This window comes from Cuculus canorus, chromosome 2, assembly GCF_017976375.1.
Source record: "Cuculus canorus isolate bCucCan1 chromosome 2, bCucCan1.pri, whole genome shotgun sequence".
Classification (NCBI taxonomy): Eukaryota; Metazoa; Chordata; class Aves; order Cuculiformes; family Cuculidae; genus Cuculus; species Cuculus canorus.
This window is the reverse complement of record NC_071402.1, coordinates 51,245,708-51,262,438: the sequence shown is the minus strand read 5'-3', so window position 1 is coordinate 51,262,438 and position 16,731 is coordinate 51,245,708. Positions and strand designations below refer to the sequence as shown.

The following is a 16,731-nucleotide window of genomic DNA, read 5'->3' as shown; positions in this document are numbered from 1 at the left end:
TAAGCACCAACTGGTTTGGTTTGCATATTTTAGAGAGTATTATTGAGCTGGTGTGTGTGGAACTAGGCTTTTTTACTTTAGCAGTTCTGATTAATTTGCTCAAACGGAGGAGTAACCATCACTAAAAATGTTAAGGGGTTATTTGATGATAAAATGTGGAGACTTAATAAAAAGATATCCCAGGCACGAAAAGTTAGAAGAATGCTGCTTAAAAATTAACCAATTTAAAAATAAAATAAAAATAAATGAAATGCAGCTTTCACTTCTAGATTTCTCTCCCCCAAACATTAGACGAAGTTGCATTGTTTACAAAAATTTATTAATACAAACTTTACACACTTTATATAACAGTTATCAAAGTCCTAGTTATAGATATCATGTGTGTAATAATACTTTGTTTAAGTTCTTTTTATATTCATTTGCACACAAAATAAGTTGTCCAAGACTAACATCTACCTAAACTATGACTGTATCTCAAATCTGCTCAAGTTTTAGTAAGGCCGTTGGCGTTTGTGAACAAAAAAAAACTAAACTCATACAAAGGATAATAACCCAGGCGATCACTTCATAATGCTTGCGACTAGCCACTGAACTCTAACTGAAAAGGTCATAAATAAAACGTCAAGAGAGCCCTATGTCATTATACCACAGCCGACACAAACACAGCAAACTCTGCCCATTGCCAAAGAACAGAAGTAGTTACGACTAAAACGCAAGCCGATGTGTTGCAGCATCGTAGGGCTCTAAATAGCCATCCGTGAAACTCGTGGCGATTTACAAGGTGAAGAGAAGGCACGAAAGCTGCAAACTGCGCCCCGCGTGTGTGTGTTTCCCAGCCCACGGAGCCTCGCATCAGCGGCACCCCCGGGGCAGGACCGGCGGGGCGGGCGGAGCTGCCGGGGCAGCGGGACCGGCTCCGCAGCCAACCGGGCAAGCCCGACAAGCAGTGCCGGCAGCTCCTACGCACCTCTCCGGGCTCTGCCCGCTCCTCTCTCTCCTCGCCGGCGGCCGGAGGCTCTGCCCGGCAGGGTAAGGAGGTTTTTTTACCGGCGACTAGTCGTTGGTTTGTAATTTTTTTTAGGGGGGAGGGGTTTCTTCCCGACGTCTTGGATGCGGGGCTCTTTTTGTGTCTTTGGAAAGACTCCTCTAAGGTTTGTGTGGTGAGCTGGAAGGAAGCAGGTACCTACGTGTCCTCCTTCGCCACCTGCCCGGGCGGAGGGACGGGGCGGGTTCGCTGCTGCGTTACTGTCCCCCGGGCGGAAGGTAAGATAGGAGTCCGTACATAGAGAGATGAGGTGAAAATGGTTTATCTCGTTAGAAACCGGACCACAGGTGAACACTACACATTCTTTTATGACAAAAGTTTGTTTTATGAAATAAATTTTACTAAGCAATAAGCCAGAATGTAGAAAAATACATTTTACCTCCAAACTCAATAAACAAGGAACAAAAACTTTCGTAGTAGTGCATAATTCTTTAGTGGTAGCTACAACAGGGGTTCCTAAACTTGTACAATAAGAGCTTGCATAAAACAGAACAAAGGAGTGAGAGAGCGTTCACAATCTTTTTTAAGGTTTTTTTTTTTTTCCCAAAAAAAAAACATAACCCAAAAAGGTGAGTCAGGTGGGTTAAACAGAGCTCGGAAAAGTGCAAAGAGAGAATGAGAGGCGGGAAGGTCTACAAGAAAAGAAAAGAAAAAAAAAAATTTAAAAAAGAAAAATCAAAGAAAAAACAACTCTGACCGAAAACCGCAAAGGCGAGAACCCTGCTCGTTACACATGATGAGAAGCATGGACAGCACTGGAGAGTAACACACTGTACTTTGCATCCAGGTCCAGTACCGAGCTGCGCGGGGCAGTTGGGTAGCGGATCGGAGGTGGGATTGCCTCGTCTTCTCTCGACCCTGCGGCTCCTGCTCCGGTACCGGCTCCGGTACCGGGGGGCCGCCCCCACTCACTTCCCCACTCTTTCCAAACGGGTCCTGTCTCTACGTTCTCTTTGTTCTACAACTCTGCCCGGCCAGCCAGAAAAGCGCTGCACGGGGCTTAGTACTTACTATCCTTGCTGCTGGGTTGGGATTTAGGGGTTTGGGGTTGGGTTTTTTTTTTTTTTGTTTTGATTTTTTGTTGTTTTAAACTATTTCTCCCTCCAATAGGCAACAGAGGTGCACATTTTGGATCGAGCTGTTGTTTTTCCAAGAGAATTATTCTCTCAGCTCATTGTCTGAGGAGACATTAATACAGATACAACTGGAATCAAAGAAAGCAGGAGGAAAAAAAATCGAATTCTAGAGGCAAGGGGACGCTGCCCCTTCGGAGAGGCTAGTGGCAAAGGAGCCTGCCTTGAGACTCACCGGGGGAAGAATCTGCTTCACCAATTCTCCCAAATCATTTTCCTCATAATCCCCTGGGAGCAGGGCATCCTTCCCTATGTACAGTAGCAAATGGTGAAAATTAATGTCTTCGACCCTGTCGCGGATAAAAATACTATCCTTTCAATTTCCGTTATAAAAATAGGAGTGATATTCAAAACAATGATTGTCCTTTTTTTCTATTTATTTTATATAAAAACATAAACAGCTCAGGCGAATTCTTGTTCTTTTCCAGGCTTTATATGAAGAATTGTTCTTTAGTATTCGTAGTAGTATTTATATATATATATTTATATATTATATATAACTTAATGATTGGTCCACAAAGTAGATCTGTGCGTTTCTCTAGTGCTTTTGTACAAAAGAAAAACAATATTATTATCAAAATATTCATTTAATGGCTTTACTTCATACATAAATACATGTTTAGATAACACAGGAGCGGTGATTGTTCAGTCAGTTTGGAAATGACTTTTGTTTTTGTTTAGATTTTTTTGTTGTTGGGTCTCTCTCTCTCTCTCTCTCTCTCTCTCTCTCTCAGGACTTTGTGTACACAGGAGTGGCTGGTTACTCATCGCTACAAATACGCTACTCGGCGTCCTTTGTTTTTAACTCTTTGTTTATACCTTTTCCCCAGGACGGCTGCTAAATATTTCTTGACAGCCATTTGTTTCCGGTAGCGGCTGTAGCTGTCCGTGAAGATGCCGTCTATGTGCCGCTTGGTCAGCGGTTCCGTCTCGTCCCCCAGGCCGCCGCTGGCACCGCTGCAAGCACCGAGAAACACAGCTGCATCAACCGGGGCCGCTCCGACCCCCTCCAACCACCCACTGCCCCGTCTCCCCGCCGTCCCTCCCGCGTCCCCGCGGCGCAACACGTTGCGCGGAAGATGCGCGAGGAGACAAAGGCCGCGCCCAAACCCGCTCCAGGCGCGATGCGCGGAGGTTAGAGACACAATATCTCCCCGCTATGAATTATTCATTCCGGCAGGGAAAGCTTCTCCCCCTCGGGGCTTTATTAAACGTGTTCCCTTCTGCCGAAGGGCTGCGGGTGGCACCGGGGAGCCCCGCCCGGCGCCTGGGGGTGCGCAGGGCTGCAGCCCAGCCCTTCTCCCCGCTTCAGCTGAGCCCTCGGTCGTCGCTTCCGACAGGCTGCCTCCCCCAGGAGACCGGGGGAGCTGCCCAACTTCTTAATTTGAATCGGCCGATTGCAAATTATAGCGACATATATACATATATATATATATATATACAATGCCCGAGCGTATTAAATCAAACAAATCTCTGTGAACGCCTGCGCTGACAGCCGGGAGCGGGCTGGGAGCCGCCGGCGGGGGCGGCTGAGGATTGCGGAGCATCCCCCTCCAACCTCACCGTCATCGCAACACATTCCCAGCCGCAGCCGGGGCAGCTTTGTTCCCTCCAGCCCCGGCCTTCCAAGCGCCTCCGTTTACAGCCGCACCAACGCCCACCGCAGGGAAGAAAGAGCAGAAACCCTTACCCGACCCGCTTGGCCATCAAGGAGTGCAGATATTTCCTGGCGGATAACTGGCCCAGGAGTTTCCTGTAGGCTTTGTTGAAGATCCCATCGGCGTGCCTGCGCGGAGGGAAGACCCGCGGATGAGCGGCGAGGCCCGGCTGCAGCCGGGGTGCGGGAGCCCGGGACCATCCCTCCCCTAGTCCCCCGGGACCCCCGTTCCCCACCCCCTCCCCGCCGCACTCGCTCGGCTCCGCGCTGCCCGGACATTTCTGCTCCGTTTGCGGGAGCATCGCTAGCCCTGCCCGCCGCGGGCGGCTCCCCTGCTCCCTCCCGCTGCTGGAGGTAAGGAGGATTTCCCATTTCTTATAGGATTTAAATTGGGCACCGGGACCCGGGCAGCGTGTCTGTTTGTTTGGTTTCGGGATTTATATAATTTTTTTTTCCATTTTTTTTTGGTTGCTGTTGGCTCGTTGGGTATTATTATTTTTTCTCCCAATTGGTTCGGAGAGATCCGTTTTGCTCCTGGCTCAAAATTCCCGCGAATCGCAGTTACCTCTTCTCCGGTGGGTAATACAAAGTGTACATCTCGCCGATCACGGAGGACGGATTCGCTATACCGAGGGGCTCGTGGTCGTAGGCGAAGTCCTGCAGGGTGTTCCCGTCCTCGTCGTAGATTTCATCCTCCAGCCTGGCAACGAGAGCGGCAAAGGGAAGGAGTCAGCCGGGCTCCGCGGGGGACTCGGCTGCCCGCCGCCCCGGTGCCCAACCCCCGGGAGCCCCGTCCACCTGCCCCCATCCCTCCCTGCTCCCGCCCGCTCCCCATCCCCGCCCTCCACCTCCTCCGCGGGGCAGGACCACGGGGGAGGGAACACACCCGCCGTCAGACGTGCTCCGAGAAAAGCCCCAAACATCCCTCCCATTCCTCCTCGGCCCGAGAGTCAGCCCCTCTCTGCCACCAACACGGCTTGGTGCTTCCCGAGCGGAGCGCACGCACGCCCAGGCTGCCGCGCGCACACACACACACACGCACACGCGCGCGTTTCTGTGCCAGGAGCTGGTCGGGAGCCAAGCAGCCTCTCCGGCGGAGATGGGGGCGGTGGGAGGCAGCCGCCGGGGCTGGGGCCGCGCCCCGCTCCTCCCCGCAGCGCCCGCCGGGCCAGGGTGCCGGGCGGCTTCCCCTCTTGTTTTTCGTTCGATGGCGCCTCTGCCCCCTGAGATCTTCCCCCCTCCTCAAGCTCCCCCTCCCCCCCGCCGCTCTCTGCCTCCCTCTCTGCAGTCGATGTAGGTCATTGTACGTTACAGGCAGCTATTTTTGTCTGTGAGCTTTAGTGGAGGTATTAATAATAGATGCCGCTAAAGTGTTTCACTCCTGCTAATTCAGGCGCTTGAATGAAAAGAGCGGCGTTGCTGCCGGCTAATGGCCCCACAGGCCACCGAGCCCGCTGCCCCGCAGCACCCCCTGCCCGGGCAGGCGAAGGGGGATGCTCCGAGCCAGCCTCGACGGGGTCCCGGTTCGTGCAAGGACACAACGGCCCCCAAAAACGGGATTCTCCTCTAACAGCCCCGAGCGCTCGGAGTCGCCCTCCACTCGCAGCCGGGCACCCCTCAGGGCACCCCCGCACCGCGCCAGGAGCCACGCACCGAGCCCGAAACTCCCCCTAAGCCAAACAACACCGGGCGCCCCAACAAGGCGACAAGCAGGGCGGGACTGGGCTGCCAGCGGCCGTCCCGCACCGGGGATCCTGCGACCCCAGCCAAGGCCCAGCGTGGGAAAGTCGCTCTTGCCCACGTTTCCAGGGGTCCCCTCCTCCTGTCCGAAACACAGCGTGGTCCAAAACGCCCCCGGATCCCGTGTGGGAAGGGGCAGCACGGGCCTCAGCCTGCGCTGGAGCCCAGGGAGACAACTCCGAACAGACACAGCAAACCGAACAACCTTGTCCCGACCGTTCTCCTCCTGGAGGTCGCACACAGACAGGTAAACAGGGGAGCAGACCGAACCCCTGTCGGCTCCGATGCTGCTCCACGAACCATGACAGCTCTCACGCGCCTGCAGCCCGTGGCTCACCCGTTCCCCGCTCCCCCCGTTACGGACAGGAGACGCTCGCCATTCGCCCCGGGCGAGCTGCGGGCAACCGAAAGCGACCGAGTTCCGTGCGGGGCAGGGGGGAGCTGCTGGTCCCCACCGAGATGCAGCCGGGACTCCGGCCCACCCTGGCCAGGACAAAACAGAGCATGTCCCCGGCCTCTCTGGGGACAAGGCGTTAAATGCGGCGGGATCCCGGGGAGCTGCCCTGGGGGAAAACAGGGTAGCAGCCGGGGGGACTCCCCTCCCTCTTTGACCCTCCCGCCGACTTCTCGCTCGGGGCGGAGCGGGTGGGCGCAGAGCCGAAGTGGAGCGGGGTTCGTTTGGTGACTCCCCATCCCCTTCCACTTCCCTCCCAGCTAAGATTCCCCTGCCTTTAGCAAAGCCGGGGCAGCGAGGGCCTGAAGGGGTCCCGGCGGAGCCCCCGGGGAGGAGGACGGACCTACCTGAGCGCCGGGTACTGAAGTCCGGCCGCAGGTGAGCAGTAGACGCTGCAGTGCATTATTATGCCATAGACCAGGAGTGCTAGGATCGCTTTGCTACACATTGCCACTCTGTGCGGGAGGGAAAAGCAAAACCGCTGTCAAAAAAAAAAAAAGAGGAAAAAAAAAAAGGAAAAAAATACCCCACGACCCACAAAGCCCCTTGGCCGAGCCTGCGGGGGAGGGAGGGAGCTCTGCCCCTGGGGACAAGCGCCCTGAGCAGCCGGATTCCGGCGCGGAGATGCGCGGAGCCCTGCCACCGCCCGCCCCGTCGGTGCCCGCCCGCCTGCCCGCCCCGGGAGCGCTGCGGGAAGGCCCGGCGAGCCACCTCGTGTCCTTACCATTAAACTCTAAACAACCGGCACTAAGAGCGTTTGGCTGCGAAACTAAAAAGGCAGGTCTTTAAAAAAAAAAATTATGAAGAAAAAAAAGACCCCAAATGGGGGGGGAGGGGAAGGGAAACAGAGCTGTCTCCCAAGTTGCGGCCGAAAAGAGTTAAAACACTCGTGGCATCGCCTTTCCGATGGGCGAAGGACCCGCGGGATGAAGAAGACACAAAAGCAGCGGTTAGTTGTTTGGTGGTTTTAGGGAAATCCACTCCAAAAAAAAAAAAAAATTAAAAAAAAAAAAAGATAAAGGGAAAAAAGTTTGCAGGCAGCAGCACAGATCTGGAGTGGAGTCTGCAAGGGAAGGAGAAAGGGATGGAGCGAGATATCGCCGGAGAAGCGAGCGCAGGGGAAGGGGGAAGAGAGCAAGCGAGCCCGGGAGGGAGCGGAGGCGGCGAGCCGCGGGCTGGCTGCGTGCGATGCTGTCTTGCCCAGATCTCTCCCCTCACTGAGCGCCTTCAGCCTTCTCCTCTTCTTCTCTTCCTGCTCGGTGGCTCCAAACTTGACCAGCCTTCCGCAGCCTTCCGTCTGATACGCAATTAGCAACAAAATCTTTGCAAACACCCCGCTTCAGCAAGAGCCCTCTTCGTAAACATTTGCCTGCTTGTTACCTTTGAGGACGGGCAATATTGTTTGTTGCCCCCGTGGTGGTGTCCGGATTTTTATTCATGAATCAAATGCCTTTTTTTTTTTTTTTCCCCCCCCCCAGTCACGTAATAATCGGGTATCAGAAAAGACGTCACCACCCCAATTCCTCAAGGAACACAATTCTGTGTCGTCCTCAAAGATGAGCTTATCAGGAGTCATAAAGCTTCTCATAAACACCAACTCACACTTTTCCCCCAAAAAAAAACATTAGGGGAAAATAAAAAAAAAAAACCAACAACAAACCCAAACAGCAGCACACAAAACCCCTTATCAACCCATCCCACAAACCTAAAAGGATGCTCACCACAGTCAAGTTTCTACCCGCCGTGGGAAGGGACCAGGAGGAGGAGGGCGGTTTGAGGTGGGATGGAGGACCCCAGACTTCAAGGACTCCCCCGCGGCTTTGCTCCGCGTCTCTCCGCGGGACCAAATAGGCGTGCCTTTTTTTATTATTATTATTGCCTTTTTTTTTTTTCCTGAGCAACTACCCCCCCCTTTATTTTTATTTTTTTTAGGGATTTTTAATATTGTTCTCATGACGTAAGGCTCCCTTCGGGAAACCAGCAGCTCCGCAACAGCCCCGCGTGTGCCGCAGGCGCGGATCCGACCCCATCCCCTTGGATCGACTGTCTCCCTTCTCCGTCTTGTGCAGAGACAGATGCGCGACAGAGCGGGAGGGGAGAGGACTGCATGAGGAAAAAAAAAAAAAAAGAAAAAGAAAAAAAAGGAAGGGGGGGTAAGAGAAGGAAAAAGGAAAAAAAAAAAAAAAAAGTTGATTTGCCGGAGGGACTGGGAGGGAAATCCCTTCTCTGGGGAGTTCCCGCCCGCCAGGGTTATTTTCCCCTAAGTGATGTCGGGCGCGGACCCCCAGGCGCTGCGTTTGCGCTCGTCTCCGCGCTCTCCTCCCTCCGCGGTCGAAAATCATCCGTTCATTTCCGAGAATTACCCAAAGAAATACAGGCTGCAAGGAGCCATTACTGCACATTTTAATTATTGGGATCATAAGCAGAGAGTTCAGGAAGCAGCAATAATTTAGTTCTCCTGTTTCCTATTTGAATGGGTTCGGTGTAACGTGCTTAGATGAGTTATTGGAGCCCACATCGATTTCTCAAAAAAAACAACAACAACAAAAACCACACCATACAATTACATTCCTATTACGGTCATTTAAGGTTTCAGAATTTTTCCGGAGATAAAGGAAAATTAACGTGAATGAATTATTCCCGTAGAAAATGCCACCGGGGCGGGGAAAAAGGACTCGTCGCGCAGCAGGACGCTGTTATCCCAATTGTTATTCCGGGAGGATAGGACAGGGGAAACACCCTGGTAAGAGAGGGGACCGGGATGGGACATCCGCGATCCGCGCTGGCGCTGCACGCGCCGCTCCCCGCGCTCCGCACCGGAGCGCGGGGAGCGGCGCGTGCAGCGCCAGCGCGGATCGTCCGTGAGCGGAGGGCGCCACCTCGCGGGCAGCATCGCTCCCGCCGCGGAGCCGCCGTCGAAGGGCCAAGGGGGTGCCCCGTCCGCCCTGCCTGAGGACGGAGTGTGGTCGCAGTCCCAGACGGGGTTGTGAAAGCAGGTGACATGGGGAAGACTTGGGCTCTGCCTCCCGGAGCTGCCCCAGCACTGGGTTTGTGGGGGACTGTGGGGTTTTGTTGTTTCCTTTGCAATGAAGGTGTGACAGCAGGTGTAAATGTGGGCTTTTCTAGAAACAAGCACGGCAGGGATTGGGGTGGATAACTTCGATTTGTAAGGCTTGGATCACTAACTCAGCCTAAAGAACAGGAAAGAACTATTCCCTCTTTCCAAAGAGACCAGAATCACAGGCAACAGATTTTACAGCTGTGACTGTTTTCACTTTAGAAAAGCTTCTTTCGGCTACTTTTTGTTTAAACCTCCTTTACTCCTCTCCTTTCCCACTTTTCTTACAGATCCTTACAGAAAGTTCCAGGGCATCAGCAACGCAGAGATACAGATTACTTAAAACAGTCATGAAGCTCCAGACCTCACGTGGCGGCCCGGTGCCACCCTTGTGTTACTGCAGACGCAGGAAAGATGTCAGGACAGTTTGCGAAAAATACAGCTTTCAGGCTCTCATTTTTAGGGTGAGTGAGTAAGTCACACATGATTCATGCCGATAAAAGTCTCCTAGCGTCTCAGTCTACTTCACGTAGGGGGTGTGTGCGCAATGTGAATATGTATATGATGATTCGGGTTCAAGGTAAATAAGTAAAGGTTTAAATCTGATCTCCACGTATAAGTACATTTCTAGATAACTCTGTCATTTCAAAGCTGAGAGGGATTTCAGGTTTATAATACTTGCCTTAAAGGCAAACTCTGAAGGCAGCATCTGAAGGCAAACTCTGAAGGCAGAAAAGTAAGTTTTTCACTGGCAGAATTTCCTTCATCTTTCTCCTACCAGCTCAAATTAGACCTTTTAATCTACCTGACTATGCTATTTTAAATATCTGTTTTATTAACTACAGCATTATAATTCTACAGGTATTCTAGGGGAGCTTACATACTCTGAGCCTTGTTAAGCTTGACTAGGACTGACTACTCTAAAACCCAGTGCCGTAGGTTTAATTTGAAGGGACATATTTCATGGTGTACTACGGTGGGTATCGTCTCCACTGAAAATTCCCCCCCCCCCCTTTTTTTTCTTAATAATTATGCATATTTATATAAAAAATACCAGGAGTAGTCTATCAAACTGCCAGGAACTTTATTGGTCCGTAAAGCCAGATGATATCTCATGCACACTTGTGGGATGTCCAGCCACTATATTTGTATTTTCTCAATATGTCCCACCTTAGCTGCGTATTTTAAAATAAACCTGGAAGACTGATGGATCAGGAATATGTAATTTTATCATGAAAGGGGACATGTTTTTCTGCCAGTACAGAAAAGGATTATTTTTTCTTTCTCAAAAAGCAAACAATCCTGCCAGCCCAGCATCACTCCTCCGCATCTCCCACCTCCCCACCCCCATGAGTTTATCATCTATCTTCTTGTTATCTTTACCTGGACTTCCTTTCTTGTGGGGATGGTTTGGGGAACCCAGTGCAGACTAGTGTGCCGATAAGCACACATCTACATCAGCTTTATGAATGTAATGCCAGCCTTCATCTTTTCTCTGCTTTCCAGCCTCCTTCTCCCTGAGATCTGGCTCCTTGGAAAGATGGACTGGTCAGAGGGGAGACTAACTCATCAATAAAGTCATTCAGGTATGGCTGTGATCATCTGATGACAGCTAATCAGGGACTTTCTGGCAGAAGAACAGGCATTAGTAAAGCTCAATCAGGGGAAATCAGGGGTCCGCAGGCATTTCAGCAATTCCAGCTGAGACATGGCACCCACGGCAGAGGCCAGAAAGGGTAGATTGCAATCAAATCCAGGACAGAGAGAGCTGAAGTGTTTCACTCACAGGGTTGTTTTTCTTTTATTAAAGTGTCCCTTCTTGTGCTTTCTTTAAGTAAAAGCAATGAAATGTTTTGGCACAATGCAGAAAGCACACACATCTGCGTGCTTTCTCATGTCTGTCGCAGACTGAAGGAGCAATGCTGTAATGCAAACAGCTTGCTCACCTAGGGGTGTTCTGGGCAGGAGGTACAAACTATGGAGAAAATAGAGAGCAACAACCAGGGACAGTACTGGGACCACAACTCTCTCAAGACATAGAATAAACCTGGAAGACTGATGGATCAGGAATATGTAATTTTATCATGAAAGGGCACATGTTTTTCTGCCGGTACAGAAAAGGATTATTTTTTCTTTCTCAAAAATGCAAACAAAAAAAAAGCAAAGCAAACAAAGAGCTTGCTCACCTAGGGGTGTTCTGGGCAGGAGGTACAAACTATGGAGAAAATAGAGAGCGACAACCAGAGACAGTACTGGGACCGCAAGTCTCTCAAAACATGAGAGAGGCAAGCCTTGCCTGGTGGCTGAGACCCTCGCCAGCTCCTTTGCAGGAGACCACCAGGCATGAGCAAAGATTTTGTGAAGATCTTCCGGATAATTCCTTACTGCCTTTTATCACCTAAATTATATTTCCAAGCAAACAGCTTGGAAAAAAACATACTTAAGCAAATGCACTCTGAGGAAAAGGGCTGGCAATTTTTTTCTTTTCTTTTCTGAAGTGAGGAGGTAGGACAATATTTTCTGGGGCAGTAGCATGGGAGCATCAGGAGTGCAGTCATCCTGCTCTTGCCCCTGCTTATGGTGAGAGACAAGGCCAGTGGGTTGTGAGTGTCTTGCAGGATTGCCCACACAGCTGCTCAGTGTTCGATCTTAAGTTGTGGGTGTCCTCCTCCCCCTTTTCAGTAAATGAAGCCAGATGACTACAACAACACAGAGGCAAAGGAAGAGTTGTTCAGTTGTTTCCATCCAAATACAACAGCATGAAAAGCACTTTCTAGGTGAATGAAAGACCAAACAGTGACTTCTGTTCTACAAGGAGGTACCACCACGCTGCCACGCTGTGCATGTGGCAGATAATTTACTTGGATGTCCAATAGATACATTTATAACTTCTTGTCTTTCATCCAAGTAAATTCATATTCTGCAAGAGAAGAAAAAATTTTCCTTGATGCTTTCTGGCAATGGTTCTTTGATCAATCATTTATATATGAAAAGTAGAGAAATAAATTATGAAAGGCAAACAACAACAACAACAAAAATCACCTTTTGAAGATTTAATATTCCAAAGGCGTACTCTACACTAAAGCCAGCAACCTACAATGTACCACTAAAGATCTTGATAATCCACAGGGCAGAATAAAAGCCTTTAGCACTGGCAGCAGTTCTAGCAGGTCTATTCCCACTCTCTTTTCCATTTGGTTGGGTTTTCCGGAGAGGGTAAATCCTTAAGCAGATTGAGTATACCAAGTCTTACAGAATGCTGCCTACATACAATAATTTATACTGGACAAATAATGGCTACGATATCTTTATGTTCCAGGTTGCTGTAACCCACTGTGAACGGCAAGTACTGGTTTTGTACCCAAATGTGACAGAATTTTGGGTACACCTTTAGAAACAGTGGGACTCCCACGTGCCTATGTCCAGAATCTAAAATCCATCTGTTGTTTTGAGGTATTGCTAATGGCATAGCTGAAGTTATTCATAGTTTAGACTTACCAGAAATAGTTGGAACAAATTAATAATGAATTAGAACACTTCTTATCATCACAGGAGCAAAAGGGAATAAATAGAATCATCCATATTTTCTTATTACAAAACAGTGTGCAGCCTATTACCAAATACTAATTTGGTATTGCTTGTGCTGGAAAACTGTTGAAGGGTCCCTGGCTCCTGACAGCGCAGCTTAATTCGGTCTGACAGGAGCAAGGCTGTGCAGAAGCGGGCTAGGGCGGGCAGGTGAGGACCATCCCAACAGGGGTGAATCCCATCCTCTCAGAACTGGGCACCACTCAATAATTCCAATTAACCACGCTAAAGACAACGGAGATGGGTCACGCAGAGCCTGGTAAATATCAATCAGAAGCGCATATTGTGATGAGAGAATAACAGAGTCTGTCTTATTAAGGAAAAGAGAAAAGACATTTGGTAAGGCATAGAAGCCCGTCCTCGGTGGCTCGTGCACCCTGCAGGGCAGCGGCTGCCTCATGGGGCTGCAGTCCATGGTGGCTACAGCCAAAGTTGCCGTCAGCGTGGGAGCCCTTCATATGGCTCAGCTTCCCATTTTGTGTGTAGTGAGTAACAGGGAGAGCTCCTGCATCCCGTCGCAGCACAGGAGGGCCCCTGCTCAGCCAGTTGCATAGCACCAGAAAGACAAAAAGAGCGTGGGGTGAGTCCCAGGAGCTGGGTTTGCTGGCCTCTCTGCCAGGAGTTGACTGGGCAGCGAACACTAGGGCCACGAGCCAGAAACTGGGTCCAGGAGCCAGCACATGCTTTTTTGTTTGCTGTCGTAATTGGGCTCACAGAGAGCAGTGGGACATGTGCTCAGCGGCTGTCCCTAGCAAGGCTGTGGGTTGAATTTCTCCGTCAGCAGCCTGCACCGACAGCCACTTTTCCGGCTGTGTGAGACTAGGGGCTATTTTACCAACTGATTGCCTTTAACTGCCAGCTTCTGGGCTTCCTGGGCTCTGAAACGTGTCATAATCAAACAGCATTAAATGACTATCTAACTGCAGACATGACCCACTGGGGGAGGTTTAAGGGCCAAAGCCTGTAATTATAAGGCAGCATCACTGTTTTTAAACATTTTTTTATTCATTTAACTCCAATAAAGTACTTGGGTCTACTTAGCCTAAATGGAAATGGGTGATTCTTAGTTTTTATATTTAAAGATAGCACAAGAATTTCTTGTGTGTGGCCTTCTGGCCTGATCCATCTCTATCCTCTAATAAAATGTATTTCTGTAACAGCTGAGGCAATTAATCACTTAAACAGAATTGGATTACAATCTCCGTTACTTGAAAATCTTTAAAGTCAGGCTTGCTGTCTTCCCAAAAGATCCCAAGCTATTGAGCCCTTCTTTGCCCCTGCTTTATGCAAAGGTCAGACTGGATGTTTGTAATGGCCTTTTGTAATGTCAAAAATCAGTCTCTGACCCTTGTTATCCTACAAGAAAGATTCACACTGATTTTAGACAGAACTGCACTAGATTTATTGACCTTTCTCATTAGGAATGAAGATTGTCTGCAGAAACTTCTACGTGATTTTGTAACTCCAGGTATGTGTCTACTGAGCTCATTATGTAAATCTTGCTGCCTTTGATCCTTTTTTTAATTTCATAGGCATTTACAGGGTTCTACACAGCCAGAAGTTGCTAGGACATTGCAAGACTAAACCTTCTCTTTTGACCCATAAAGCTATGTTGAATCTCCAGAGGTAACTGGATTTGTCAACAGAAACAACAACATAATAAGATACGGTACTCTGTAGATATGTTTAAAATACTGAAACTTTAATATGATGTTTTTCACTGTAGTGAAATGCCCTTTCCTGGGGCTTTCTTGCTACCAAAATGTAAGTATATTATTGACTTTGCATATGGGTTTTCAGAAAAAAGTGCTTAGTTGCAAATAATTTGGGGTGATTCTGTGACATATTTTACTCCACAGCAAAACCAGTTTTCTTCTAAGTCTCAGCAACACTTGAGATTGTACTAAAATGTATATATTGGTTTTGCTTTAACTGTCTGCAATGAATATTTTCCTATTGGATAAAGAACTTAGCTTCTCTGATTTAAAATCTGAGGTGACAAGAATTTTCTCTGAAGCACAGTAGAGAAGAAGTATGAGCAAGGAATTATAGAAATTACGTCTTATTATGTAATGCTAACAACTAAATGTGGTTTGGTGTTTGGCTTTTGGATTTTGCTTTTAGTTTGATTTTTTTTTTTTTTCCCTATAAGGATTCCATAGGGAGATACCTTTATATGTTTCACTTACCTCTCTGGGGGAAAAAGTATTTTAATCACTTCCTAAAGAAATCCATTGTCCAATAATATTATTTATTTAAATCTCTCTTCTACGGAAAGTAAATAACTCTGTTTTGAATATATCTTCTAACCTTATCCCTACAGATCAGTTCTACCAGTTCTGTTCCAAGCCAGGCATTGCTCCTGATGTACTGTTCATTTCCACATACTCTGTTTCTTTCCTCCCTTTCCTAATACGAAATATTTTTATGTAATTATCCCAGAACCTGTACTACAAGGTAAATACTGGAATATGGGTATAAAATTCTATTTATGAAAGGGACAAATAAGTGTTCAGTACTTAGAAATCTATGCTGAACCTCCCACATCATAGATTTAGGGAAAAAAAAAAATCTTCTTTTTCTAGATGAAAGACTGTTATTTGGTCTGTTGATGATACACCCATACTTATTGTGGGTTTTTCATATTTATGAAATATGCTACAACTATGTAATAACGTTCATCCAAAAACATTACTACTAATCTCACAATGTTCGTATAAGGCATTTATTAAAATATTACATTTATTTTACCCAGTACCGCATAAAATGCAGCAAATTCTGCGGCTTCCTTGGAAGCACATAGATAAAAAATAAAATAGCTCTAAAATAAATACCTGATGTCAAAGGCAAAGATCCTAATGAATTTAGTGGGGTCACACAATCACTTTTGGTAGTCTGACTCCAGTTTTTTGCCGGTGGTGAAGGTTTACTTCTCATGAGTAATACCTTCACTGCCTCCAAACACTCAATGACATTAATCTATAAAATAAATATCTGATGATGAGTTCTGTCGTGGATCCAGAGGAGTCTAGTATTTGGTCTCTATGAAGAGCAATTTTTGCTGAAGAAATTCCTGTCCTGCCCCCCAAATAGCAGTCGTTGGGTGGTGGTCTCCACCAGACCATGTAGAAATCAGCATCACTTAAATGGCAAAGAGAACTGTGCCTCCAAATAAGAATATGTGCACTGAATGTCATGAAATGTTGGTGAGTTCCTGTAGTTGTTGATAGTTTGCAGATGATTAATAACCTTGAACTACACTAAAAATAGTTAAAAACACATTACTCATCCTCAGAGAACAAGGTAATCAAAAGAGACTTCGCAACTGAGCAAAATCTGTCCTTCAAAAGAAATTTTTCTCCATCTTCCAGTGTTGATTAGTGAACAATACTGCTAGTCATTGCACTCAGTATAGCTGGTGTCCTTCCGTGATTTTCCTGGGGGAAGAAGAGGCAGTAGGGAGAGCTGAATCACTAGTTTTCCTCATTTTTCTTAATGAACAATAGAGTACAGTGCTGTTCTGAAAGACAGTACCAGGTAATGTCAGCACAGTCACTGGAGTGCATTAGAAAGATGACAGAAGTTCCCAAGCATTTATCCACAAACTAAAAGCATAAATTTACTATTAGGATGTAAAGAATATTTTGATGTCCAATGATTCCTCCTGTTTTCAAAGCCTGCATTTGGTTTAAGTAGTTAAACCTATAGCAAGTAATTTCTCAGGATCATGTCTCCCTATTTCTATAGATACCACAAGATGGGAGACACATCACCCCAGAATGCACGATTCATGGTTGTAAAATTTAGGAATGGTTAACTGGGAACAGCACTGCAAAACATCAAATCCTTGTGGCATTCTGTGTTGTGCTACGTTAGTCCTAAAACTAAACAAGCCTGCAACAGAAGGGAAGCTCGTGTCGAAGAAGAAAATAGCTTCTCTGCTTCAGTTAGGTAATATAAAACTGAAAGGTCATAGAAATACTAAACTCAAATATTTTTACTAGTAAGAAATGAAGAAAACATGAAGGAGTTGTGGGTTTTGCTTTTCAGATGTTT

At 47.8% G+C, this 16,731-nt stretch overlaps 1 protein-coding gene across 3 annotated transcripts; it reads right to left on the bottom strand.

Annotated features, from left to right (window-relative positions):
• Nucleotides 1-358: 358 nt before the first annotated feature.
• ADCYAP1 (adenylate cyclase activating polypeptide 1) lies at nucleotides 359-7,859 on the bottom strand. Of its 3 annotated transcripts, none has more exons than XM_054060728.1 (6): nucleotides 7,751-7,859; nucleotides 6,377-6,484; nucleotides 4,401-4,535; nucleotides 3,869-3,964; nucleotides 2,998-3,135; nucleotides 359-1,245 (listed from the first exon to the last, which is right to left on the bottom strand). In XM_054060728.1, exons 2-6 carry the CDS (start codon nucleotides 6,475-6,477, stop codon nucleotides 1,044-1,046), a joined length of 672 nt encoding a protein of 223 aa, XP_053916703.1. In that variant the 5' UTR covers nucleotides 6,478-6,484; nucleotides 7,751-7,859; the 3' UTR covers nucleotides 359-1,043. The 3 variants fall into 3 exon arrangements, with proteins under 3 accessions (XP_053916703.1, XP_053916702.1, XP_053916704.1); XM_054060727.1 differs by lacking the exon at nucleotides 7,751-7,859 and adding an exon at nucleotides 6,754-7,027; XM_054060729.1 differs by lacking the exon at nucleotides 7,751-7,859 and adding an exon at nucleotides 6,754-7,014 and having other exon boundaries at nucleotides 1,103-3,135.
• Nucleotides 7,860-16,731: the final 8,872 nt, after the last annotated feature.

Bases quoted from the DNA above. Each gene is read 5' to 3' on its own strand.
- ADCYAP1 (XM_054060728.1), bottom strand. From the start codon at position 6,477: ATGTGTAGCAAAGCGATCCTAGCACTCCTGGTCTATGGCATAATAATG. The intron at 3,965-4,400 runs GTAACTGCGATT...CCCTCCGCGCAG, and splicing joins TATTACCCACCGGAGAAGAG to GCACGCCGATGGGATCTTCA. The intron at 1,246-2,997 runs GTATAAACAAAG...CCCGGGGGACAG, and splicing joins GCAGCCGTCCTGGGGAAAAG to TAACGCAGCAGCGAACCCGC.